We start from the raw sequence: 18,166 nt of genomic DNA, 5'->3' as shown, positions 1-18,166 counted from the left end.
GACAAAAAAAATACACTATTGCACCCTCAACTGTTATTACAGCTTTTCATATACAGATACAGTAAGCGTAGAGCTACATTTATTATACAAGTAAAGAAAGAAGTAGAGCCAAGCACCCCCATCAAGCTTGAGTTTGCCCTACACTGACTTCTAGCATGTCATGTGTTGTTCACAGCTAGAGCAAAGTTACATGTAAGTTCAAGATTATTTAGCACTATTGTTATGCTGTTTTGACACTATTTTTAAACTATTTTCACATTAGTTGATGCTATTTTAGTACTATTTTTAAACTATTTTTACTGTATTTTCATACTGTTTTTATGCTATTTTGTGCTATTTTTACGCTGTTTTATACTATATTACTGTATGCCATTTCAAGACTATATTAAAGCTACTTTCATATAGTTATATTGTATTTGACATATTTTTTTCATATATGATCCACTTTAATTTTTAAACTGTTTAAAGTACTTTTGAAATATATTTTGAGACAATGGGTTTCAATAGCGTTTTAAACAGGTTTCAACACCTTTAAAATCAGTCAAAAAATATGTTAAAAATATAATTTTGCACCTATTTTAAACCTATTTTGTATAAAATACTTTTAAAATTGTCATTAAAACTAGTTTTAAAATAGTCTTGCAGATTAAAAGCTGTTTTTAAAACGATTTGTGTCCTGTTTTTATTCCGAATGCTGTGTTCCTCGAGAGAGTTTTAAAGTAGTTACAGACTATTTTAATTATATTTTTAAACTTAGCAAAGGATTTCGAGTTTTGGAATTTTAACTATATTTTAAAAAGCTTTTCAAAATACATTTCAAATTTTGTTTCAATAGTGTTTTAAACAGGTTTAAACACCATTAATAGCAGTCGAAAACTGCGTTAAAAATACACTTTTCGCCCTGTTTTTAATCTATTTCATAAAATAGGTTTAAAACAGTTCTTAAAAATAGTATTTAAATACATTTAAAATAGTGTTTGGTTTGGTAAGGGTTGTCTGCCACCATACAACTTGGAAAAATGTGGCGCCGACAATCAAAAACTGAAATGCTCAAGCGAAAGGAAATTTCAAGCGTTCTGGTATTAAAACAAGATCTAGAAAATACTGGCAAGTGCTTAACAGTTGTATTCAAAATCTCAAAATTGTATTCAAAATATAATGATTAAGACTGGAATTTCTCAGTAAACTCTTAAGAAAAATAGCTCAGAAAAGCTTAAAAAAAGTCATCATTTTAACTATTTTATTTCATTGCAGAGTCACTTGTTAATGTTATGTTGGACTGAAAGTTTATGAAATATTTGCTGGAGAATTACTAAAAGTTACAACAATAAACATCCCGCCAACTGCCCCTGCCATCACGTAACCATAGAACGACTGGCACTGCTGTCACAGTTACTGGTAGCTGCTGTGTTGCTTGGTGGGCCTGAGCTGTTAAGAACAATCTCACGTAAAGCATGACTGCAATCGCTGTTGGTAGTTGACATGTTGACATGGTATGAAGAGGAACAGTTCAAAATACCAGGCGATGGTGTTGGGAAAAAAAATAAAGGAACTGATGATCCAGTTTTCAAGTGTGAAGAGTCACAACTTTCCATATCCAACACAGTGGAACTTCTTAGCGTGACAATTGATGGGAAATTAAATTTTGAAAAGCACATCGCTTAAATATGTAGAAAAGTCAGTCAACAGATCGCCGTATTAAAAAGGATGCAGAAACTGTTACTTTTTGAGACTAGAAGGGATCTTTACAAAGTTTTTATTCTACCACTTTTTAATTACTGCTCCAAAACGTGGCACTTCTGTAATAAAAAGTCAGCTGACAAGTTAGAGATGGTGAACAAACGAGTGCTCCGTTTTGTTTTTAGAGATAAGTCCCGCCTTATGAGGAACTTTGTAAGCGTATCGGTCTCTCAAATTTTCGTGAACAGCGATTAGCGAAAATATTGTCCACTGTTTTCAAGATACTGGCCAGCGATGCAGGACCAGCAAGTTTACGTGATCTTAGAACGGTAAGGTGCTCCACTTGTAACCTTAGGAGCACCACAATACCGGACCTTCCAAAAGTACAATCAACAACTTTCGGCTTAAGATCATGGAGATACGCTGCATCGAAATTGCGGAAGGCTATACCGGACGAATCTCGAAAGATACAAACGTACACTCCTTTTAAAAACAACTATAACACATTAGATCTCACGGGACTCTAAGTGCGAAGTGGATCTATGCTTAATCAATTTTTACTACTTTTAATGTTCATATTTTCTTATATATTTTACTTGTGACTGCACAGTTAATTCTTATATTTTAATATTAGCTAGTTCTTAACCTTGATTTATTTAAATTTTTATACCTTCAAAAGGCTCTTATAATTTCTAAGCGTACCGACCACGTTAAATATATTGATTGATTGATTGATTGATTGATTGACATGCTTGGGTTGAAACCGGCCAATTTATTCGATATTCGACATTCCAGAGGATTATGGATTCCGGATTGGCGTGGCCAGTCAGTTCTGAGGTCTCCTGTGGGTCGAAATCATCACGGAGCGCTTGGATGACTGTTTTGCGACCACTCGAATCTTGGAGTAACTTAGCCGCCAGGCGATATATGCGTGCCGTCAAAGAGCCCAGCGTGAAGTTTGGCGCGAAGTCGGCGGGAAGATTTGAATACACTTGTTGTTTCTGCTATTTGTTTCTTTGATTCTGCTTGTATTTTCCTGGCCATGCCTCTTTGTGCAGCGCCATTTTGCTCCAATAGGACTCCGAGAGACAGTAAAAGAGGAATATCATTCCATCGATTAGCAATTTCGAAAAAGAAAATTGCCCAGACGTGGTTGGTAAAGCTGGGTCGACGAAAATATTTTGCCAAGGCGGGCGCAAACTTTTGTCTGTTCAGAACACTTCACGGGCGACTGCTTTGAAGTTGAACATCGCTACAGTCTTCTGGGAGGAACAACACAAGAAAAAAAAAGTCTGACGCTGTTCCTACAATTTTCAAAAAGCCTCGGTCAGTGCCCCAGGTGAAACGTAATGCAAGCGAAAGAAAACGCAAACATAAAGAAAGAACAGAGGTTAGTCCTTTTGTTTACTTAAGCTTAACTATGTTATCTGACTTGTGATACTAATTTTCATCAGTAAATTAACTTGAAAACCAGTAACCTGTAGGTCACGGGCATGAAAATTTGGGCAATTAGTTTAGCCGTTCTATTTTTCGCTTCTCAATACATGACCTGTGAATAATTTATTCTAGGTTGTTGAGAAAATTATGGAGCAGGCGATGATTGTCAAGCAGGTTGCTGAAGAGGCAGAAAAGGCGGGGGTAGAGGAAAATCTTCTTGAAGAAGTACTTGAGGCGGATACAGTGAAAAAATTTGCCGATGTTGGTAACGAAACAGACTCCATCATAGAAGCTCCTGTCAAAACGTTTGTTAACTTGGCGACACAAACAGAACCCCTAGACGTCTTTATAGACCAGCCAGTTGTTGAATTAATGCCTGAGAGACGACGAAGAAATGTGGTCTAGATCATGCTTACAGCCACAAACCAGAGAAGGATGTTGACCCGCAGAATGCAGTAGCAAACGTTGAGCCTGTCTCCTTAACAGTTGAACACAATTCGGTGCTCTCCGATGAGTCTGATGAGGAATGGTGTGATGACGTTGATGATACAGGCTCAGTCTGCAGCTGTGACCTGTCAGATGAAGATTGGAACCCGGAAGAAGATGAAGATATATTATGATGACGAAAGTGCAGATTTCTTTCAGTACCCATGCATCAACTGGCTTGAAGAAAACGAGGAGTCTTGTAACGAGACCAAGTCAATTGTTTTTGACAGCTGTTTAAAGCAGTTTTTTCAACTTTGCAGGATTTGCGGCGCTATAGTGAAAAGTGCTTATCTTAAGCAAAAAGGAAGCATGATTTGTGTTACCACCGTGTGCAAAGCTGACCACACTGAGCCTTGGTTCTCTCAGCCGTTTACGAAAGGGATGGCAGCCGGAAAGCTTATTTGTAGCGGTGGAATCCTGTTTACTGGGAATCACTTCATGAGAGTTAGTACTCTCATGAGTGCTCGCAACATAGCGACATAACATTTTTTGAGAAAAGAAGTACCTCTGGCCAGTGGTGAACAACCATTACATTGTCCAACAGAGAGAAATTCTTCAGTCATTTAGAATTCAATCTCTTGTACTTGCCGGTGATGGTTGATGTGACAGTCCTGGTCACAATGATAAGTACGGGACGTACGGTGTGATGAAAGTGACGACAGAGAAGATCGTGGATTTCTCCCTTGTGCAAGTATCTGAAGTTGCCAACTCCAACGCTATGGACAAGAAGGGGCTGAAAAGGTGCCTTGAATTCTTAGAAAGAGATGGTCAAGTGATAGACTTGCTAGCAACAGACAGGTATGTAACTTTTACTAATGGCAGTTGCCTAAATATAGCTAAAAATGATCCAAGCGCAGTTCTTCCAATCAGAAAATCATGCCGTTAACCTGTCTAAAAACAGCTATTTGTGTAACATTATCCAGATTTAACTTGCCTAAATTGATGAAACCTTCAATATGACGAACGTTCTATAGGTGTAAAACCGTAATAACCCACTTGGGATGCTGGAACATCAAAGTATATAAATCACAAACGTATATAAATATAAACAAAAGTATATAAATCACGAGTCCACGGCGAGTAATTTACAATCTTTTTGAGTGTTTTACCAACATCCCAAGTTTGTTATTACGCCGGTAAACCCATAGGAAGTGCACTCTATTGCTGTTAGAAATAGTGTTCTGAAGATAATTTTATAACTCTATGTATATGTTAACGACAAACGCCATTTTTTTTTTCGCTTTGTTCAATGCGCTGTGCCTCCAAATTGTAACATCTATCACCACCTGTAAACTGAGCTAAATTATATAAAATGTAATATGATTCTCATTCCGTGTTAATGTACTCTTTGTCCGAAGGATTACTACATTAAAAGAGTCGGAAAACGTCACTGCTACTATAAAAGACTACAAAAGAAAAGACAGAGAAGTGATCATCTTGCTACAGTCCTTGAATTTTTTCGCGTTGTCTGAAATAAGGAACTCCCCGTCTGCTTACAAATCTCCTGAAGGCTCGAACGAAAGACTCCGACGATAGATCCTCCACAACGTAACAAATGGTAAACGCCATAGCGTGCACTATTGAGTCATGGATGCACTTGGGAGGTTTGCTAAGCACTCAAGAAGCTAGAGTCGCACGAGGCGATCGCCTCGTGCGACTCTTACGTTTCTTTCGTGCTTAGGAACCTCCCGCGTGCATCCATAACTCAATAGTGCACGCTATAGCGTTTACCATTTGTTAAATGTTATCTTTTAAACGCTTTTGATGGCTTCTTGCATCTCGCCCAGAGAATTAATTCGGAACGGTAAATTTCCAAATCAGTGGAAACAAGCCATATTTAATTGAGAGAAATGGTTCAGAAGGCCAGTTAACATCAAAGAAGCAAAAAAACTAAGATACTCGATATGTTGGAAGGTCCTTCACCCTGCGCATCTTTTGTTTTGAGCTCATGGACTATACATGAAATACATAACCACAACGTTTCTATTGGTTAGTTGTATGCGTAACCACCTTTTGTATTTTGCCAGGTTTTGTGCAGGGTCAGCCCCCAAAATAGCAAACAAAAACATACAACAAAATACTTTGCCAAGTTTCCTAACCATTTCTTTCAATTAACTATGAGTAAGCATAGGTCAAATACATTCACAAAAAGGGAGCACCCTTGCCTGGGGTAACTATAGGCCTATTTCACCTTTCAAAATTCTAGGCAAGCTATCTGAGGATGCAATTTTTCAACAACTTGATATTTTTTTTTTTGTATCATGAAAATTTAATAACCAGGAATTAATAGGGCTTCGACAAAGGAAGGTCACCTAAATCTCTGCTTTTTTCAATAACTGAGCAATGGCGTTTATCTCTAGATAAACGACCAATTATCGGCGAAGTTTTCAATGACTTTCACAAGGCTTTTAACTGTGTTTATCATGGAATTCGTACAAAGAAAATGTGTGCCACTGACATATCTGGTTCCTATTACGGATAGCTTATAGATTACCTAAAATGATCGAAAACAATTTGTGATGTGGAATGGACGTCGAATGGACGGTGAATGGACCTGACAGGCGTACACCAAGGACCACTGCTCGGCTCTAGACTCTAAAGCATACTTTCAAATGATTTAACTGGGTTTACGTCTTGCGTTCGAAATGTTTGTTTGAAATTCCGTGTATTATTACTCATCAAATTTTCAGAAACTAAATTTATCAACCTCTTATACTTATTTTTCTTCATTCCACATAAGTCTAAACGGTCTTTATGCTCAACTGAAGGTCTTACAAACTACACTGAATTTCCCCTTCCATGTCATAGGTATTAGTGAAACCGAAGAGAAGTATTCAACGGGTTTTAAATTGAACGATAATCGGAATGGTTTCACCCTGTTATCACCACCTCCCAGATCTGCTGCTGGCGGTGTGGCTATTTATGCTAGTAAATATTTAAATTCCTTTAAGCGAACTTACTTGAGTACAACTGATGATGAATTTGAAACTGTTTGGGTTGAAATAACACTAAAGCTAAAAATATCTTATACAGGCACCCTTCATTTAATTCTGTGAAATTTAAAGAACATCTTGAATCCATCCTCTCTCAGTTGACAAGAGATAATAAGAATATTTTCATTATGGGTGACTTTAATATAGTAATAATATAATAACTTACTAAATTGTGAAAGCCATCCCGAATCCATTGATTTCCTTCTAATGTTAAATTACATGTTTCTTCTTCCCTATATTTTGAAACGCTAATTGATAATATTTTTTGCAAATACTTATTCTATGAATGCTGTTAGTGGAAACCTAGTCTCAAAAATATCTGATCATCTTCCCCAATTACTAATTGTTGATGACATTGAAGTAAACTGCAAAATTTTAAATTACTATAAAAGTGATTATACTAAATTTGACGAAGAGAAATTTATTGATGAATTCTCAGTTATCAACTGGAAAAATATCTCCAATACTAATCTGGATGCGAACAATAAATTTGATATTTTTTATGATCAAATCTCTCAATTTATCAACTCTCAAGTGCCACGCAGGAAGCTTTCAAAGCGTGAAATTAAATTACCGGCTAAACCCTGGACTACCATAGAAATACTCGCTAAGATGAAATGTAGAGATAAGGTCTGTTCGCAGGTTATCAAGTGTAATCAACCAGATCCAAACTTGATTTTTCTTTATAAAAAACTCAGGAATAGTTTCGTCAAAGATATCAAAGTTTGCAAGTCAAATTATCTAAAGAACTTCTTTCTGTGTAATAAGAATAATATCAAAAAATTCTGGTCAGGAATTAGATCAATCATAAACATCAATAAAGTTAAAGCTGAATATATCTCCACCCTGTTAGAAAATGGCAAGCATATTGACAATCCTTCTACTGTTGCCAGAACTTTTAAAAACTTTTTTGTTAATGTGGATAAAAGCACAGTCAAGGATATATCCCATTGGAACTACTGTCCTACTTCTTTTTGTCAAGGGAAATTTCCCTGACTCAATTTTTCTCTCTCCCGTTACTTCATATGAAGTTGAATCCGACATATCTCAAATGGACAGTGAGAAATCCATTGGTGCCTATAGCATTCCATTACCCTTGCTAAAAATCCTTAAGACTCATATCGCCCCACTGCCATCATGCCTGGTCAATATTCAATGAATATTTTCTCTGTGGCATTTTTCCTGAAAAACTTAAATTGGTCAAAGAAACACCAGTCTTTAAGAAAGGTCCAACAGAAGACAAAGGTAATTACAGGCCAACATCAGTCCTATCTTTTTTCAGCAAAGGATTTGAGAAAGCCATGTATAAGCGCATCTCTGCCTATCTTGCACGTCATAACATTCTCCACTCACTTCAGTTTCGTTTAAGACAGAAATTCTCAACTAATCATGTACTGATAAGTATTGCCGAATCAATTCGCTATTCTGCTGACAATGAGGAGTCTGGATGTGGGATCTTTATTGACTTAAAAAGAAGTTTTTGATACAGTAAATCATTCTATCCTTTAGTTGAAATTGCATCATTATGAAGTGAGAGTCAAAGCCTATGAATGGTTCCGATCTTACCTTTTCAACCGAGAACAGTTTGTGTTTTAATGGTCATGATTCTGACTCCCTACCTTTAACTTGTGGTGTTCCTCAAGGATCTGTTCTTCGACCTTTGCTATTTTTGTTATATGTTAATGACTTACCTGACACCTCAAGTTTGCTTACTTTTCAATTGTTTGCTGATGACAATGACATGTACTACTTAGGAACCTTGATGATCTCGAATCAAAGCTAAATCAGGAGCTTAAAATCCAACAGGTTAGCACTCAGTATTTTAAAAACTAGTTTCGTTCTTTTTCATTTAAAGAAATTAAAGCCAAGTAAGTCATTTAAATTAAAAATTGTTGGAGTAAAATTACTATTAAGCTTGTCTTCAATGTTAAATATATACGTGTTACCTTTGACTCATATCTTACTTGGAAGAATCACATTAATGGACTCTGCCTAAAACTATCAAAAACTGTAGAAATGTTTTCGAAATTGAGGTGCTATGTCAACACTGATATCCTTATTATGCCCTATTATTCATTGATCTATCCCTTTTTCATCTGTAATGTTCAATTGTGGTGTTTAACATACCCAACCTACTTACTGATTGGTCTTTCAGGTTAAATAAAGTCTTTTATTTTATATTTATTTAAGACCGAGTTTACCAGAGGACCAGGCAGGGGTGATACATGCCATCTCTCCTTTTTAGATGAAACTTTGCCAGATTGAAGGTACTACCCAACAACTCTAAAAGACAAAGTGGGCCGGCTTTGGGATTTTTCCCTTAGGCGTTAGACCACCCCCCCCGGTTTTTTTCCCAAAAACCCAAAAATGTCAAAACATAAGCATCAAATTTAGACACCACTCCTGCTTACAGAATTTTATTGATATCTTACACAAATATAGATTGGACCTATTTTAGTTCACACCAGCAGTTTCAAGCCATTTGAAGTGACAGGTGCCAATCAGGATTGTTATTTCCTACCCATGTCATGCAACATTTAGCTATAAGGCAAATTAGCTCAAATTCTAACTCAGATATTGCTTAAATCCAACTTTCTAAATCAAAACTAATTTTACCACAGTTTAGAGTCACCCTTGACCTGATTAAATTAAGAGTAAAATGTTTGGCATCTGTTATTTTTTGGTAACAAAAGCTGTTCAAACAACATAACAAGAGACTAGTTTTAACAAAGAGACAAGGGCGAAATCTAAAAATATTAGACATTATAAAATCAGTTTCTCAAAGTTATTTCTATGTTACTGTCATTAACAAAGTCTTTGAATATTATTTAGGGCAGTGGAAGTTCAATGAATGCAAAACTCTTCGCAATTTCGCTTAACCCTCGGACGTACAAGGCAGGGGGGTGAATGCCATCCCCCAATAAGGTTTTTTCAAAATTTTGAAAAGACGATTTACTCTAAGGGGCTGAAACCTTCAGTAGCTCTTCATTCATCTTTAACGAATATTTTGATATGTCAATTGTGTGTCCATCATTTTTGAAGTTTCCATGGCAACCGCTAGTTTCATGTGGGTTTGGCCAAAAATCAACTTTTTTTGACTTAATGCTGTAGTTTTTTTCCAGTTCTCTTCATCAAATTCCAGAAATTCACCAATTTTTACATGTAATAAGCATTCTGGCTTGATTTTGTATCAATTTCCGTTATTTTTTGACTTTTTAAGAAAAAAGTAAAATCCAAGATGGCAGATCCAAGATGGTGGTCAGATGACGTCATTTGGCAACCAACACATATGGTATCATTTTGTAGACCAAGCTCAGGGCTATCTAATCAATGTAAATTTATTTCGCTGGCCTTAAACAGAGAGAAATCCCAAAGGGGTTCCATCCACTTCCCCCTTGTATCACGATGGAGTTACGAGTGCAAAACACCTCAATTCTATTCGTAAAATCTTAATATTGGAATGAATGGCCATGATATTAAAATTCTAAAACATTGACTAGTTAGATGAGAGTTTTTCTGGGCATATCTTACTCTTTAGATTACTCTTGAAACCCTGCTCAATCATCACGGACGGGTCACATGCTTGATGTTGCAATTGATTATTGTCAACTATAACTTTGCAGTCGGCATACAAACTCACCAATCCTGAGAAGTGTTATTCGCTGAATTATTGTTTGCCCTCATTTATTAACTCTTGAGCTCACCCACTGAATATTCATTTTAAAAACATCTTTGACCTTTTTTTACCTTGCTGCATCACCCGGCAAGTAAATCTTAATTGATATAAAAATGAACATTGTGGATATATTTTCAAAAGCGTGGGAACAAGAACCAAAAAAAGATTGTGCATGGCCGTGGACCTTCCAGCACAAATCTTGGCATCTTTGTTTGCTCCTTTGATGCTTGCCGGGCTTCATAACCATTCCCCTCAATTAACTATGGTCTAGGAACTCGCAATCTATTGAAGAAGAGTCCCAAGTTGTCAAAGATACGAGAGTGTATTCCTCCTACCCTGAGGAGAGATTCACAAAACATACCAGCATTTTGCAGTCTGCAGAAACACATGGATCGGCGGGTAAACACCTAATGAGGTTAGAGAAAGAAACCGCATAGACAGCGTCAAAATAAAATGGGTTGAAATCCCAAACGTCCGTTAGTGATCATGATCCACACGAGAAACCTCAAAACGGATGGGTCTGAGGAACCCGCTTTTCTGAGAAAGTGAAAAAAACATTCCTGGAATGTGAGGAGACAGGACGAAAATGTAGTGGATGAGTGCAGTAAGATGAGACTCTGCAAGACAGCAGTGGCAGGGAAATGTCCAGCAAAGAAGAGTAGCTTGCTGCAGACCAAATAGCCCAGTACTTCTGCAGGTTGTCTGTGATGTACAGAAGTGGCCAACTCACCATACACCAGGCTGATCTGAGTCCTTCTCAAGATCGAGCAGAAGATATCTTGACCAGGCTTGCAGTAGGAAAACAGTACTACGTCCCAGCTACTTTATCATTCACCGTGCAGAATATGTAACACAGTCTTGTGACCAGAAAAAACAAATTACTTATTTCACAGCGCTATGGAGCTACGGATGTACACAGGAGGTTACTGAGCAGAAAAGAAAACGATAGCCAACCAAGGCCAAACCTTGCTAAACCTAAGGCGCTGGTGCCATGTATGTTGTCATGTGTGCTCGCTTGGACCCTAGATTTTTCAGATAATTTCAGCCACTAGATCTTCTGAAGGCTCAATTTTTTCTCAGAATTGCAATTTTTTTCGCACACCTTACTCGCAGATATGGGATTATTTATCATATTTTATGCTAACATCTTTGAGGTATAAAATTTATCTGCGGTTAATTCAATATAGGAACTTTCAAAAGAAAAACGCTAGCTGAAGCTCAGTTTTACAGTTCAAGTATTATATACGTGTTTACCAAGATTTACTTGCATGCCTGATGCAGCAAAATCAATATCTCAAGGGTTTTTTGAACTCGGAATGGGGGCAAACGAGAGTTTCAGCAAAGAATACTTCTCAGGATTGATGAGTTGTATGCCGAATGTAAAGTAAGAGTTGACAATAATCAATTGCATGCAAGATCAAGTATCAATGACCTGTAATAATTGAGCAAGGTGTCAAGAGTAATCTAAAAAGCAAGATAGGCTGAGAAAAACTCTCATCTAACTAGTCAATGCTTTAGAATTTAAACATCACGGCCGTTCATTCCCATATCTAGATTAGAATTTACATGTTTTGCACTGTTATTTTACCCGCGGACATACAAGCTAACTCTTACCCCCACCGTGGTACAAGGGGGAAGTGAATGGAATCCCCTTGGGTTTTCGTTCTATTAAGGCACAGCGAAACAAATTTACATCGATTAGATACCTCTGAACTTGGTCTACAAAATGATGCCATTATCATGGGTTGTGACGTCATATGATGTCAAATGACATCATTTGACCCGCCACCTTGGATCCGCCAACTTGGACTTTACTTTTTTCTTAAACAGTCAATTTCTGGAATTTGATGAAGAAAACTGGAAAAAAATACAGAATTATGTCAAAAAAAATTGATTTTTGACCAAACCCACGTGAAACTAGCGGTTGCCATGGAAACTTCAAAAATGATAGACACACAAATGACATATCAAAATATTCGTGAAGGATGAATGAACAGCTACTGAAAGTTTCAACCCCTTAGAATAAATCGTCTTTTCAAAATTTTTAAAAAAACCTCATTGGGGGATGGCATTCACCCTTTCCCCACTTGTACGTCCGAGGGTTAAGGGATAATGCAAAGAGTTTTGCATTCATTGAGCTTCTACTGCTCTAAATAATATTCAAAGACTTTGTTTATGACTTTAACCTAGAAATAACTTTGATAAACTGATTGTATAATATCTGATATTTTAGATTTCGCCTTTGTCTCTTTGTTAAAACTAGCCTCTTGTCACATTGTTTGAACAACTTTTGTTACCAAAAAAATAACAGATGCCAAAAATTTTATTCCTAATTTCATTAGGCCAAGGGTGACTCTAAACTTTGGTAAAATTAATTTTGATTTAGAAAGTTAGATTTAAGCAATATTTGAGTCAGAATTTGGGCTAAATGTTGCGTGACATGGGTAGGAAATGACAATTCTTGATTGGCACTTGTCACTTCAAATGACTTGAAACTGCTGGTGTGAACTGAGATAGGTCCAATCTATATGTTTGTAAAATATCAATAAAATTCAATACATTCTGTAAGCAGGAGTGGTGTCTAAATTTGATCCTTATTTTAGTGATATTTTTGGGTGTTTTGGCAAAAAACAGGCCGGGGGCGGTCTAACTCCTAAGGGAAAAATCCCAAAGCCGGCCCACTTTGTCTTTTAGAGTTGTTGGGTAGTACCTTCAATCTGGCAAAGTTTCATCCAAAAAGGAAAGATGGCATGTATCACCCCTGCCTGGTCCTCTGGTAAACTTGGTCTTAAAGCCTGCTACCATTTTGTAAATGCGAATAGCTAGAATCATGACATTCTCAGACCCTGCGTCATATTTAGGACCATTGTTAAAAGCTCTCAATCTGTTAACATTTAATGATATAATTCACTCAGAAATCCTTTCTTTTGTGTGTCACTGGTTTCATAAACTAACCCCTTCATGTTTTTTTTTTTTCTATTTTTTCAAACCAACATCTTCTGTACATGAGTATTTTACAAGTCAGTCACTGAATGAAGATTTGTTTATAAAATCAGTTCGAACTACCCAATATGGTATCCACTCTCTTCATTACACTGGTACCAATCTCTGGAACTCACTACAAATTACTATCAAGCAGATTACTCCATTTTCTAGATTTCGTAAAACTATAAAAAAAAAATTACTGACAGTTAATTATAATGTTACTAGTTCTTACGCTATAATGTAATTAAAATTACTGACAGTTAATTATAATGTTACTAGTTCTTACGCTATAATGTAATTAACATTCTTGGAAATAGATCTTAAAGAAATACGTTTAACCTAAATTGTTTATTTAACACTATCTTCCTTCTGCTAAATTTAGTTAATTTGGGGCACCTACTCGATTAGTTACATAAACTATTTAAGTGTCCCAAACTCCACTGGAAAATTTGAACCATTTACAGACTGCTGGAAAGTTTGTCAAATCTCTGTAAAATGTTCACATTTCCTTTGTAAATTTCAATGTCTGTAAATTTGCACACTTAAAGGGATTTGGTAATCTCTATAAAAAGTCTGTAAATTTCAATACGCGTTTCGCTTTCAGATCGCATAAAATGTCCGTGAAATGTAGCTATTTTTCTTGTAAATTTTTTGTAAAATTTACAGAGATTTTATAGCATATAAAGAAATCTCTGTAAAACCTCCACATTTTCTCTGTAAAATGGAAAGTATAAAATCTCCATATTTTGTCAGTAAAATTTAGCCTAAAATAATATCATAAAATGTTAGTAAAATCTACACAAATAAACTACACATAATGTCACACAAAAGTACACATATCAGTAAAATGTAAGCACTTTATTGGTATAAATCTCTGCAAAATGTCCACATTTTCTCTGTAAAATAAGCCTGTATAAAAGGAAATGGTGCAAAAGCCATAAGACATAATCTCAATAAAATCTATGTAAAACGTGAACTGAACTTTGCATAAAATCTTGGTATAATGTACACAAATAAGCTACACAACAGGTCAAACAAAAGTACACATAATCTCTGTAAAATCAATAGGAAGGTATTGAGAAGCAGAACATTATCTTATTAAACTTATTACAAGGAGAGCTTTGTAAAAAGCAAACTAAGGTTTGTGGCAGGTACACACAAAATATAATAACCTTTGTGCCTTTCAATGACAAATAAATTCTGAAGTTCAAAGTTATGTAACTAACAATTCAGATTTATGCCGCACATATCAAAATTATGACACAAATGAAAGGACCTTGGGAATGAAGATACATACTCAAACGAACTGGATCAAACTGGTGGCATGACCTTTATAACCATCAGAATTTTTTTTTCTGAGATATTTCCAAGATAATTGACAGCAGTGCAATTTGGTAATATCTTCCCATCAATGAATGCATATCAGAGCGGTTTTAAATGTAAAACTCCGAGTATGTCAATTTACAAAGATTTTATGGTGCCCAGTGTATGTCAATTTACAGAGATTTTATGGTGCCCCGAGTATGTCAATTTACAGAGATTTTGCCAAGATTTCATGGGGCCCCGAATATGTCAATTTACAGAGATTTTATGGTGCCCCGAGTATGTCAATTTACAGAGATTTTATGATGCCGCGACTATGTCAATTTACAGAGATTTTATGGTGCCCCGAGTATGTCAATTTACAGAGATTTTATGGTGCCCCGAGTATGTCAATTTACAGAGATTTTGCCAAGATTTCATGGGGCCCCGAATATGTCAATTTACAGAGATTTTATGGTGCCCCGAGTATGTCAATTTACAGAGATTTTATGGTGCCCCGAGTATGTCAATTTACAGAGATTTTATGGTGCCCCGAGTATGTCAATTTACAGAGATTTTGCCAAGATTTCATGGGGCCCCGAATATGTCAATTTACAGAGATTTTATGGTGCCCCGAGTATGTCAATTTACAGAGATTTTATGATGCCGCGACTATGTCAATTTACAGAGATTTTATGGTGCCCCGAGTATGTCAATTTACAGAGATTTTATGGTGCCCCGAGTATGTCAATTTACAGAGATTTTACATGATAAGGCTAAACGCGTAAAATCTTTGTAAGTGATAAAGTTAAAACATTCTTAGAAGATATCGTTAAGTCTGTAAATTATGAGTTATTTCTTCTTATTTTAGCTAGTGCAATTTAGAAACATTTTACAAACATTTTGAAATGAAAACTAGCGGTAAAAAACGACGTTTCGATCTCTCTCAGATCATTTCAAGTTGCAGAATAAACGAATGAAGTATACATATATAAGTACAAATTAGGGCGTGAGAATGTCGAACGATAAAATATGTAAATACAAGCGCTAAAATGTAAGTGTTAAAATAATAAAATACTATAAAAAAAAAAAAAACTATATAAATAACTTTGCACGGATTGAACCTGACTGTTTGTTCAAGGTTGGCTTAAGGTCCTTTATAAAGAGCATTTCGTAGATCAGGCAGTCGAATTTACTTTGGCACTTTCTCAAGATCTTAAAATCACGATATATGTCACTTGGGACTGTTCCATGCTGCTCTTTGATGTGATTCCCGATTGAAGACGATCCTTTGTGTTCCTCAACGCGTTGATAGAGGTGTCCGCACGTGTACCCGACATAGTTTGCATCACACAAACCACACTTGTAGTAGTAAACAACGCGTTGCTGGTTAATGATAGGCGGCTTCTTTTCTTTTGGTTTGACCTCGTGTCCGGTCTTGCGGCTTGTATACACTGGACGAATATCAATTCCAATTTTTCGGCCTAGTTCCCCAAGTTGCCTTCGCGCGGAATTGGCCGATCTCTGATCCTTGAAAGGTAACACTATTCTGACAGGCGCTTCATTCACGTTACGTGCTCGAGTATAAATTGGATCGCCAGAAACTTTCTTGGTGACAAAATTACTGATGGTCGATTGTATCAATTGCGCTGGGTACTGAAGTCGGGAGAACGTCTGTGTGAGACGATCACATTCCAGGTGGAACAGTTGCCAGGTAGATGACAGTTTAAAGGCACGATCCAGCATTGTTTTTAGCAATGACTTCTTGTATCTAACGTCGACGTGGCTCTTGTAATGTAGTAATAATCCGGTGTCAGTTGGTTTTCTGTACACCCTTGTCTCCAGGCGACCATTGCATTTCCTGATGCCCGTTCCCAGGAAAGGAAGTTTACCGTGTTCGCCAAGTTCCATGGTGAAGCTGACAGATGGATGACTCTCATTTAGAGAGGAAAGAAATGCTTCAGCTGTTTCGGTGTCAGGCATTATGCTCAATGTGTCATCCACATAGCGTTTGTAGAACTCGGGTAACTTGCCTTGGTCCTGAAGTCGATCTTCGATACTGCACATAAATACGTTGGCCATTAAAGGTCCAAGTGGCGAACCCATGGCAACACCATCGGTTTGTTCATACAAACTCCCCTCGAACTGAAAAAGCTGGTTCTTGGTGACAATATTTAGCAACTCTACCAAGTCTGATTTTGTAATGTTGAGATTATGCTGTTTATTGAACCAGTCGTCCTTAAATGCCTTTTCAGTTAGAATTTGTATCGTCTCATCAACAGGGACATTGGTAAAGAGCGAAGTTACGTCATATGAAACAGTCAGATTCAATCCGTGCAAAGTTATTTATATAGGTTTTTTATAGTATTTTATTATTTTAACACTTACATTTTAGCGCTTTTATTTACATATTTTATCGTTCGACATTCTCACGCCCTAATTTGTACTTATATATGTATATTTCATTCGTTTTTCTGCAACTTGAAAATGATCTCAGAGAGATCGAAACGTCGTTTTTTACCGCTAGTTTTTATTGTGAAATGTTTTTCAAAAAAACTACTTATAAGAATTTTGAAATGAACAGAACTAAAAACTAAACAAAATCTTTGTAAAATAAATTTACAGACATTTTGTTTTTAAATGGGTCAAATTTTCCAGTGCTCCACACAATCAACCTTGTATTAAAATTATTTGTCTTCCTTTATCTCCTTTTTTCTCTCTTTAACTCTTTATTTTTTTAAATTGTAAATTCTTTCATTAGCGCTATTTATCATCTTCTATATGTAATTTGCACAGTGATGATATTTATATGTATTATTTTTTTTTTTCTGACACTTCTGTAAAATTAATGTTTGTGAGAGTTTAAATTAATATTGAATTAAACCGAATTGAATTGCAGACACCTCAGTATTTTCCATGGGAAACGCTGTTGTTTTATTTAATATTCAGAAGGCACAGTAACCGACTTTTGGGCCGAGTCAAATTACATGGCCATACAGCTCGCAAAGACTGTTTTTCTCTAAATCGTCATTCGCTGGTTCCTTCCCGATAATTTCTTTAGGTTCCAACGAAAGTTTTTCGTAAAAGCAACCTGTTTAATATAGGTTTCCTTGGTCGCCTCATATAGAGTTATTGTGTAAACGTTTCTCTGCAAGACTGAAGAATCTAAAGAATTTAAAAGGCCTTGATAATCGTATTCTAGAATCAATGTATTTTAAGGGTATTCTACCAAGCATTACCATCCACTCGGATGTTTTTTCTCCTTACAATTTCCTTTTTCTTTGGCTCACTGAGCACACATAATTTCTTTTTTCGGCAATGGTTTTGTGCACGAATTTTGGGGGTACTAGTACACTTGCAGTATTTTTTCAACATCACTCACGTCCTTCAAAAGTGAAATGGTCCACCCCTCGCGCCTATTTCAACTCTCAAAAGAAGCTGAGTGACTTTTCCATGACAGTATACATCATTTCGTACTAATCGCTTAGATGAAATACTCAGACGTAAGACGTCATACATTCAGTTCTCAGCAATGGAATTTCGGTGCATAATCAGACGCCGCGATATTTTACGGCTCATGTTTGAATTTAAATTTACTTCACATAGG

The 18,166-nt window shown here is 36.3% G+C and overlaps 1 protein-coding gene across 1 annotated transcript; it reads right to left on the bottom strand.

Moving 5' to 3' along the window:
- Positions 1-15,518: 15,518 nt before the first annotated feature.
- Positions 15,519-16,872, bottom strand: LOC145487435 (uncharacterized). The gene has a single exon (XM_081466210.1). The coding sequence runs from the start codon at positions 16,663-16,665 to the stop codon at positions 15,655-15,657; it is 1,011 nt and encodes a 336-aa protein (XP_081322336.1). The 5' UTR covers positions 16,666-16,872; the 3' UTR covers positions 15,519-15,654.
- Positions 16,873-18,166: the final 1,294 nt, after the last annotated feature.

This window comes from Orbicella franksi, chromosome 5 (assembly GCF_964199315.1).
Source record: "Orbicella franksi chromosome 5, jaOrbFran1.1, whole genome shotgun sequence".
Taxonomy (NCBI): domain Eukaryota; kingdom Metazoa; phylum Cnidaria; class Anthozoa; order Scleractinia; family Merulinidae; genus Orbicella; species Orbicella franksi.
Note: the sequence above shows the minus strand (reverse complement) of the source record. Positions and strands in the feature narration are given on the sequence as shown.

Coding starts and splice junctions, on each gene's coding strand:
- LOC145487435 (XM_081466210.1), bottom strand. CDS start 16,665: ATGGGTTCGCCACTTGGACCTTTAATGGCCAACGTATTTATGTGCAGT.